At 38.5% G+C, this 10,750-nt stretch overlaps 1 protein-coding gene across 5 annotated transcripts in view; it reads left to right on the forward strand.

Moving 5' to 3' along the window:
- Nucleotides 1–7,659, forward strand: part of LOC136028250 (uncharacterized) — a 32,754-nt gene extending 25,095 nt beyond the window's left edge. For all 5 annotated transcript variants that reach the window (XM_065705982.1, XM_065705984.1, XM_065705980.1 and 2 more), the window contains exon 3: nt 1,187–7,659. In XM_065705982.1, coding sequence (XP_065562054.1) covers nt 5,762–6,865 — 1,104 coding nt within the window. In that variant the 5' untranslated portion in view covers nt 1,187–5,761 and the 3' untranslated portion in view covers nt 6,866–7,659. The remainder of the gene's footprint in view (nt 1–1,186) is intronic.
- Nucleotides 7,660–10,750: the final 3,091 nt, after the last annotated feature.

Below are 10,750 nucleotides of genomic sequence, written 5' to 3' on the forward strand. Positions count from 1 at the left end.
AAATATTGGTCGTTAATATGAAAAATATTTTTCATCTGTCCAAAAAAAACGAAAACAACTAAAGCGTAACTGTATGTACTGTAAATGCAAATAATCTTAATATAATAATAATAATAATAATAATCATAATAATAATATAATAATAATAATAATAAGAATAATAATAATAATAATATAATAATCTTAATAAATGTGGATCAACCCTGCATATAGAAATATTGTTATTGTTTAAAGTTTATTGTTATTGTCATTGTTTATTGTTATTGTTTAAAGATTGTTCAGGTTTATTGAACGAATCTGAGTGATAGCTTATTGAATTAAACAATATGCTTCAACTAATTAGTTTTTAAAAACTAACTTACGCAAGAATTAATTGCAAGAAAGAGGGGCAAATTTGGTGAAAAAAAAAGGAAAAAAAGGTGAATTACAGGGAAATGTGGGAAAAAAACCATAAAAGTTTTTACTAAGACAGTTATAAAAGTTATATTTTTTGGTGCACAAATTGTAGAATATTAGGGTTGGGGGGGGGTACTAAAACCCTCCTTTCCGTCATACCTGCCTGAATATTGCATGTAGATTATAGTAAATAGTTTATATGATAGTTTATTTACATAATAATAACTGAATTATGCAAAAATCTAGACAGGAAAAGGAAGAAAAAACTTATCTCTAAAGTCATTATTTTCATTTTTCATTGTGTAAAGCTAATTAAATTAAATGCTTTAATCGGGAAAAATGGAAATCAAATCTTTCAAAACAACTTTAAAAATAAATCTTCTCTTTTTTTCATTTTATTAAAACGAATGAAAACAATTAATATACGAAAGACAACTGCAAACAGAAGGGTTGTTCAGGACTTTGTTCAGGTTTACTGAAAAAATCAATCAATGTTCTTGAAATAGTTAGTTTTTACTTAAAAAATATATTTGCGCAGATTAATTACGGAGAGGGGGTTTGAAAAACAGCAAAAAAAAAAAAAAAAAAAAAAAAACAACAGGTGAACTAATGTATTATTGAAGAAAAAACCTAAAAGTTCATAGGAAGAAAATTATTTAAATTTTTACTGTTTTTAGCACCAATTGTAAAATATAAAGGTAGGGGAGGGGGGAGGCCCAAAGCCTCTCTCCCCATAGTACCTGTCTGAACAAATATATACAGAAGTTGAAATCAAGTATTTTGTTTTTAGTTTGAAGATGCCGTGGAGGCAATCTCGATTTTGGAAAGCACACCAGAAATGTGAGTAGTCCTGATTGTTTCTCTAGTTCAGAAGCTACTTTTAGCTGTATTTTTCATTATCTTGAACAAATCTAAAGCTCCTAGACCCATTTTCTTTAATTATATCGCCATCTTTACTTTATATGAGGTTTTTAGTGCATTTTCTAATCTTCTCTTTGTAGATAAACGCTTTCGCCATTTCAGCTTTGCAAGTATCGTTTTAAAGTCTGAAATTTACTGTCAGTTCTTTTAAGATGAACTTTTTTTTTGGTCTCTTCTTGGGGGCATTCCTTCACTAAGGTCCAGTTCCAGCTTTTTAGTGTGTGAAACGCTTTTAACCCTCATTTAGGTACCAACAAACCTTAATGGCTGAGCCATATATTAGTCAAACTGGTGTATAAGATCGAAATTACGTATGACTACAGCACTAATAATCAAGCGTAATCTTCGTGACTGATCAATCAGAGGGAAGATTTTTTGAAATTATGAAAGATGGAAACTTGTAACTGCAGTTTTCGTACCTGTATGATGAATCTGGATATAAATCAATTCAGTGGACATTTCGGCCCTATGTCCAAGGGCCTTGGTTGAGTCCTGGTTAAACTTCTTTGAAGTAAGGATACTAGGGCTGTTTTAAAAAAAAAGTTTTTTTAAGCTTTTAGAAAAGCATTATTAGTTTTAATTCTCACATTTTAATGTGAGTTATATATATGTATATATTTTTTCTTTCGCGTCTTGTGCTGAAGACGGCCCTTGGACATAGGGCTGACGCATCCACTGAATTGATTTCCACTGTTTTGAAAAGAATTTCCCTATTGTTTCTACTTTGTGTTTGTTTGTCATGTTACTTGAGTTATTGTTGCTGCAAACTTTTATAGCTTCTGTAGCATTAGCATAACACTAAAATCAATAAAAAGACGTATCTTTCATAAATCTGGGTATCGTTATCAGCATTTGGGGTTATAACGTGGCTCGAGTATAACTCTTCCGCTTGTTGGCTAGATAGTTTGATTATGTCCAAAATAGCCTTATTGTGGAGTAAATATGTATCATATAATGGTTGTCCCCAAAAGAACGTTATATTTGAATCTACTATAAATTTAATTTATTCATTTACAAGAAGCAAGCAAAACCCACTATTATCTTCAGGAGATGCTGAAATAGTTCCTGAAACATAATATCTGGCATATGCACTCCCCCCCCCTACTAGCCCTACAAGCACTCGTTCTGTCCATTAAACTAACCATTACTGGGCCACACATTTCCCTGTAATCTTCGTTGAAAACCTGTTGAGTTTCTTGTTTGAGTTCCAACAGATTACGGGGCTTGTTTTTATAAGCTCATCGCTTAGTGTAACCCCATAGGAAAAGTTCACATTTGATTCTGGTTCCAACACCTCTGCTTTCCCATGGAACACCCTGCTTGAACTGTAATAGTACAAGGACTTGCATTCTGTATGATGTGGGAACCATAGTATCCTTTCCAAAAAACCCAAACCCTACCCCACCAACAGGTTATTACGATACGTCATTGACATTTCATAGATATAGATACGTCATACAAGCTGCACCTTATTTGAAATATATCGTACAATTGTATGATTGATGAGCCGAAGTACATCCGTAATCCGGCTTTTCAAATTTGGTGTTCTTTTTTAGACACCCTTTATATACCGGCTAGCTAATGAGTTGGCTTATTGCAAATTGGGGAAAAATATTTGACTCTTTTTTATATTAAATACAAAAAACAAGTCTTTTCAACTGAAAATAAGGAGCGACAGTAAAACTTAAAACGAACAGAAATTATTCCGTATATGAAAGGGGTTGTCCCCTCCTCAACGCCTCGCTACCCTTACTGTATGTAAACAATTGTCAAAGCTTGTAACTTGCAGTCCTTCCCCTGGTGACTGTGGGGAATCAAGTTGTTCCGAAAGACATAATTATTAGGTTTTTCGACTATGCTGGACAAAATGGCCATCTCAAAATTTTGATCCAGTGACGCTCAAAAAATGAGCATAGGAGGGGGCCTAGGTGCCCTCCAATTTTTTTTTTACTTAAAAAGGGCACTAGAACTTTTAATTTCCGTTATAATGAACCCTCTCGCGACATTCTAGGACCACTGGGTCGATACGATCACCCCTGGGAAAAAAACAAAACAAATAAACACGCATCCGTGGTCTGATGGTGGGATTTTCGTTAAGATTGTATGATTTAGGGGGTGTCTCTCCCTATTTTCTAAAATGAGGGAAATTTTCTCAGGCTCGTAACTTTTGATGGGTAGGACTAATCTTGATAAAACTTATATATTTGAAATCAGCATTTAAGTGCGATTTTGATTTAACTATTGGTATCAAAATTACATTTTTTAGAGTTTCGGTTATTATTGAGCCGGGTTGCTCCTTACTACAGTTCGTTGCCAAGAACTGTCTGAAATTATGGTTTATGCCAGGTTTACAGTCTAATCGGCCATTTACTAGCTGCACAACTTTATTGAATAAATTTATGATTTCAAAAATGTCATTTACTTCCGGGATAAATATTGTCCCAAAAACTTTAGGATAAATATTTGTAAAAAAGAAGAAGAAAAAGACTGTTGGTTTCACAAGCTCTTTGGCATCTATAACATCAATTTTATAGCCTAAATTTGGTAAAATTTTCCCAAACTCCGTGTTTTTACATATATTTTTTGTTTAATTGCTTGATAATACTTCTTCGCGTGAGATTAACCTGTCACGGTTGGTTTTTCACTTCAATTCATCTACTTTAATCCTTCTTACGATTATCTGAATGGCATTCTGAGCTTTCTAACTGTCAGTTTTTGAGTAGATGGTACCTTAAACGATAAGAAACTTTTTGCTTAGAAGTCAGCAAATTATTCTGATGCAAATAAATTATATCCATGAGGTTTGCAAGTTCTAATCAGTTTCACATTCTGAGTAATTTCACTTGTTGTTTATTTAGAATTTCCGGACGTGATAAAAAAAAATGTACAAAAATTTATATGTCAAACATGGACTAAAAGCTTTTCGGCCACAAAGGCAATTGAACTTTTACTGAGTTTCTGAGTTGGAAACTAATAGTTTTTTCTGGAGTTAGAACTCAAACTAAGTTTCTGAGTTAGAAACTAGAAATTAAAACTGAGTTTCTGAGTTAGAAACTATAAATTTTTCTGACTCAAAACTTTAACTGTGCTTCTGAGTTGGAATTGGAACTGAGTTTCTGAGATTGAAACGAAAAGTTTTTCTGAGTTTACAACTAAAAGTAAATTTCCGAGTTAGAATACAGTGGTCACGCAATATCTCTTCATTTATCAGCTAGCACAGGAAGTGAAAAGTAAATACCCGGATGACTTCAAAAACGTAATCCTACGGATGGGAGGCTTCCACCTCCTGCTCAACTATCTCAAGGCAGTTGGTAAGATAATGGAAAGCTCCGGACTCAAAGAGATTATAGTGCAGGCAAAGCTGCTGCTTCCGGTACTTGCGAAAAGGTATTTCAAGGGAAAGGCTACTACCAAGCTATCAATGCCTACTGCATACTGTACGAGGTCTTGCTAGCCCTCTACTGGGAGTCCTTGGAAGAGTCTTATTCCGAAGCACAAAAAGACTTATCCCATCTGGACCAGCTGGGTAGTGCCATTGAGTTATTCAGGACTTCATTGGCGAACGGTGCTAACGCACGAACTGCACTTCAGGAGGCAAACGATACCTTAATCACTTTGGCTCCCATAATGAACGTCTTCGACACCCTGCGAAATGCGTCGCCCACGTTTGCTTTCTGGCGGAAGTTCTTGGAAATACTTGAAATAGCGATTTAATTCATTCAAGCTGAACGAGACTGTGACTGGGAGTCTCATTTGACAGCAACTGCTCGGATGTTGCCATACTTGGCGGGGGCTGACCATCCTCAGTATACAAGATGTCTCATACAGTGTGAGACATTGAAACATCACGAAGACAATCAGTCGACGACGACGCGATTGCAACTTTCGCAAGATAGAGCTCGAGACATTTTCACTACATGTGGCAATCCGTTCAGCAGAGTGGACTTCGACCTAGTGAATATTGTGACTTCAGAAGTTGTGGACGATGAGAAGATTGTTTCTGATATTACTTGCGTAGCCACAAAAGGAAAAGAGGTGATTGAGGACTTTCTGTTCAACAGGAAAGACGATGTGAAAAAGGTTGCACTCTGAACTTTTCCTTCAGAGAGAAAAACTCATAAAGTGAAGGGTGACCCTAGAACCGATCTCCTGAGCTCTGAAGTAACAGCCTTTAAGAGAATCATTACTGCTCAGTTGAGCTACGGCGAAGAAAAGGAGAAAGCAGTTGCAAAGATCCTCACAAAAGAGATTCTTCCTTTCCCTCCATCCATTTTTGAACATCTTCCGCAACAATCAACCAAGACATCCTCTGGCTGGAAAATGAGGACGGGGAACAAATCTGTGCTGTTGAACTGGCTAAGAAAAAAAAGGAGGACTTGCACCTTGGCCGGTGACTTTGAAATCCAAAGAAACAACATCAGCTACAGTACACATCATTGACCTAATGTCCAAGATAAGGTCATATCGGCCTGCCAGGTTTGAAACAGTCAAATCCTTTGCGGAAAGATTGCTTCTATCGTTGCTGAATGATCTTCCAGAAGGTATTCCTGAAGTCCATATTGTCGCAGATCGGTACGACGGGTTGTTTGGGAAGCTCATGGACACCGAAGAGTCGATCTCCTTGAAATCAGCATGCAGATTCCGACGAGGGAAAGGGAAAAACCTCCAGATTAACGCTCTTAGCACAATTGAAGAAAGCGATGCTGCTCTTGCAAACTCAGCGTCTAAAAGCGGGCTCCTCGAAATTTTGTGTGAAACCTGGGAGAAGATGGGTGATCAGCTTCCGAACGCACCCAACCTTTTTCTTTCAGGTGGGCTCAAGGAGAGATTAAAAGTGTCTCTGGTCGAGCGTGGCTGCAGTCCAACTTTATCAGAACACTGTGACTACAAGGAATGCTTGTCCTCCCGCCACAAAGAGGCTGACCAACACCTTATAACACACACAAAGTACGCTAGAAATTACGCTTGTAGCATCGTTGTGCATGCCAACGACACAGACGTGGCAGTAGCCTGTGTTTATTGTTTTGAAGAGTTTCAAGCTGAAGGACTGAGTAAACTTTTCTTGAAGTTCCCGACTTATATTATCCCAGTACACGAGCTGGCGGATGGAGTCCACTTGTCCAAAGAGGAGCAGATTATGTTACCGTTCGTGCACTGTCTGTCAGGGTGTGACACAACGAATTTTTTCTTCGGCGTCGGGAAAGCTTCTTTCTTAAACGCCACGGCGTCTCCAACTTTTGCCTCAAAAATGGTGTCTGTGACGGAGCGGATCAAGGATGCAGAAGGGAAGCTTTCAGTCGACGCGTTTAGAGAAGTTTACGACCTATCAAAATCCCTGGTCATTGAAATGTACGGTAAACAGGCCGGATTCAATTCACCTGCCAGTGTAAGGGCTTACATTTGGTGCCAGAAACAAGATGTGAGAAGACTGCTACCTTCTGACGACACCTTCGAGCCATGCATACGAAGAGCCATATTTGCTAAATGGATAATCTTGTCGTCAGTACAGGCTCGGCCGAACATTCCAGATCCTCTTCTACATGGATGAAAGATGGCTTAAGGGGAATTAGATGCGGTCGTCTCAAGCTGTAAAGGAGCATCAAGTCTGGAAGCTTACTGCAGATGCAAACGTGGAAGATGCAGGTAAGACTGTAGCTGCTCAAAAATGAAAGAATGCTGCAGCTTATGCTCCTGCCGCGGACTGAGGAGGCCATGCAGGGAGTCTGACCTTGCCCCATCTGAATTCTCGGAAGAAGAAAATAAGGAATATTTTTGAAAGTTTTATTTGATACCTTTTACTTTTAATTACAACAGGTCCCTAATCAGTCACTATTACCCAATTTTACGGGCAGGCCGAGTAAGACAACTGCAGTGCGCCGACTGAATCCATCTGTGAAGCAGAATTCTTTCATGTAGTAAATAGCTCAGTCGTATAAGTGACAAATCAGGTCCCAAAAAGGTAATTACAGACGCCTTAGTACACCAGAAAACATATTCGTCCATTCTAAAAAAACACTTTTTTATGGCACTTGGTATTAACCAAGTGACATATAGCAGTCGCCAATTCTGTCGGTCTGTCGGTCTGTCTGTCGGTCTGTCTGTCTGTCGGTCCCGGTTTTGCTACTTTAGGCACTTCCAGGTAAGCTAGGACGATGAAATTTGGCAAGCGTATCAGGGACCGGACCTGATTAAATTAGAAATAGTCGTTTTTCCGATTTGACCATCTGGGGGGGAGTGGGGGCCCGGTTAATTCGCAAAAAATAGAAAAAATGAAGTATTTTTAACTTATCAGCGGGTGATTGGATCTTAATGAAATTTGATGTCTGGAATGATATTGTGTCTCAGAGCTCTTATTTTAAATCCCGATCGGATCTGATGACATTGGGGGGAGTTGGAGGGGGAAAACCTAAAGTCCCGGTTTTGCTACTTTAGGCACTTCCAGGTAAGCTAGGACGATGAAATTTGGTAAGCGTATCAGGGACCGGACCAGATTAAATTAGAAATAGTCGTTTTCCCGATTTGACCATCTGGGGGGGGGGGAGTAGGGGCCGGGATGAAACTTGATGGGAAAAATAAGCGCAAGTCCCAGATACATGATTGACATAATCGGAACTGATTTGCTCTCTTTGGGGTAGTTGGGGGGGGGGAGTAATTCTTAAAAATTAGAAAAATGAGGTATTTTCAACTTACGAACGGGTGATCGGATCTCAATGAAATTTGATGTATAGAAGGATATCGTGTCTTAGAGCTCTTATTTTAAAGCCCGACCGGATCTGATGATGGGGGCGGGGAGTTGGGAGGGGGAAACCTAAAACTTGGAAAACACTTAGAGTGGAGGGATCGGGATGAGACATGGTGGGAAAAATAAACACAAGTCCTAGATAGATGATTGACATAAACGGAACGGATCCGCTCTCTTTTGGGTAGTTGGGGGGGGGGGTATTTCTGAAAAAATAAAAAAAATGAGGTATTTTTAACTTGCGAACGGGTGATCGGATCTCAATGAAATTTGATATTTAGAAGGATATCGTGGCTCAGAGCTCTTATTTTAAACCCGACCGAATCTGGTGACATTGGGGGGGGGGGAGTTGGGAGGGAGAAACCTAAAAATTGGAAAACACTTGGAGTGGAGGGATCGGGATGAAACTTGGTGGAAAAAAAACACGAGTCCTAGATACATGATTGACATAACCACAACGGATCCGCTCTCTTTGGGGTAGTAGGGGGGGGGGGGTTAATTCTGAAAAATTAGAAAAAATGAGGTATTTTTAACTTACGAACGGGTGATTGGATCTCCATGAAATTTGATTTTTAGAAGGATATCGTGTCTCAAAGCTCTTATTTTAAATCCTGACCGGATCTGGTGACATTGGGGGAAGTTTGGGGTGGGGAGACCTAAACTGATGGGAAACGCTTAGATTGGAGGGATTGGGATGAAACTTGGTTGGAAAAATAAGCAGAAGTCTTGCATACGTGATTTACATAATTAGAACGGATCCGATCAATTGCTGGGGGGGGGGGGGGTAATTCTGAAAAATAAGAAAAATGACGTATTTTTAACTTACGAAGGAGTGATCGGATCTTCATGAAACTTCATATTTAGAAGGACCTCGTAACTCCAATATCTTATTTTAAATCTCAACCGGATCAAGCGCAATTGGGGGGGGGGCAGTTTGGGGGACCGGAAATCTTAGAAAATACTTAAAGCGGTGAGATCAGGATGAAACTGGATGGGAAGAATAGAAACCTGTCTAAGATACGTGACTGACATAACTGGACCGGATCTGCTCTCTTTGGTGGAATTGGGGGGGGGGGGTAATTTTGAAAATTGAGGTATTTGTAACTTACGAAAGGGTGACCAGATCTTAATGAAATTTGATATTTAGAAGGATCTTGTGCTTTAAAGTTCTAATTTCAAATTCCGACCAGATCCTGTGACATTCGGGGGAGTTGGAGGGGGGAACCGGAATTCTTGGAAAACATGAAAATTGGAGTATTTATATCTTACGAATAGATGATCGGATCGTAATGAAATTTGATTTTTAGAAGGAATTCATGTCTCAGAGCTCTTATTTCAAATCCCGACCAGATCTTTTGACATTGTGGGGATTAGGAGGGGGAAATCTTGGAAAAACACTTGGAGTGTAGGAATCGGGATGAAGCTTGGTGGATAGAATAAACATATGTCCTTGATACGTGATTGACAGAATCGTACTGAATTCTCTCTCTTTGGGGAGTTGGGGGGAGGGGTTCAGTGATTTGGCGAGTTCGGTGCTTCTGGACGTGCTAGGGCGATGAAAATTGGTAGGCGTGTCAGGGAGCTGCACAATTTGATTTGATAAAGTCGTTTTTCCAGATTCGACCATCTGGGGGGCAAAAGGGAGAGGAAAAATTAGAAAAAATTAGGTATTTATAACTTACGAGTGGGTGATAGGATATTAATGAATTTTGATATTTAGAAGGACTGTGTGACTCAGAGCTCTTATTTTAAATCTTGACCGGTATTAAGCCTCTTATTTTCCTTTTTAAATCAATCTATTGATTCATAGAATTTTGTTAGAGCTCATACCATATGATCTCTTGGCTCTTAGCTCTTCTCGCCTCGTCACAAGTGCCATATGAGCTCTTAGCTCTTGTTTAGTCAACATTTTTTTTAGACCTATTTTTATTTTTAAGTTGAAGTTAAAAATTTTAAACATTTAGGAAGTTTGAAGTATTCCTACCCTTCGAAAAAAAAAAATTATGTCCCTTTTCACGATACGGCTAGTGATCTTTTCAGTGACACTGCAAAAAAAAAATCGCAGACATTTTAAAAATAAAAATAGCTTATATTTTTATAGCTCAAATTGTACGGAATTGAATGAACTTTCTTTTCGAATATAGAAAAAAAAGTTTGTTACCTTGAAGAAATTTTGAGTTTTTAGCCTTTCTTTGAGATGTTTGTCGAATTTTACAGCACTTATTTTGAAACTGCAGTAAATAGAGAAAAAAAATTGTGTTTTTTTTCAATTTAAAAATCATATTTTTGTACATATAGATCTCTTCTTTCGATTGATGTAACATTACGCCGGATTCCTCAACCCAATAACTCACAAAAAAATCCTGAATCGTCACACTTAGTTATAGGCTAAATTTGACGTTTTTGGCCTATATCTCAGAAACGCCCCAACGGCGAACATGCGCCCTACAATATTCGTTTTCAGCATGGTCGACTACCCTAGGATCCGTCCTCAGCATTTTTGTACCTTCCGGCATGGGTGGGTGCACGATACAGAATCTGGCGCCTTGACTAAGACATATGAGCTATGAGAAAGAAAACTATCAACAAAAGGTGGCTGAGTTTAAAACACCGGTAATTGAAAATTAGATATACAAGTTTCAAGCTCTCTTTTCCAAAAGCTTGTAAAATTGCTTCCGATAGGTTGCAAGTTCT

This window comes from Artemia franciscana, chromosome 6 (assembly GCF_032884065.1).
Source record: "Artemia franciscana chromosome 6, ASM3288406v1, whole genome shotgun sequence".
In the NCBI taxonomy this organism is placed as follows: domain Eukaryota; kingdom Metazoa; phylum Arthropoda; class Branchiopoda; order Anostraca; family Artemiidae; genus Artemia; species Artemia franciscana.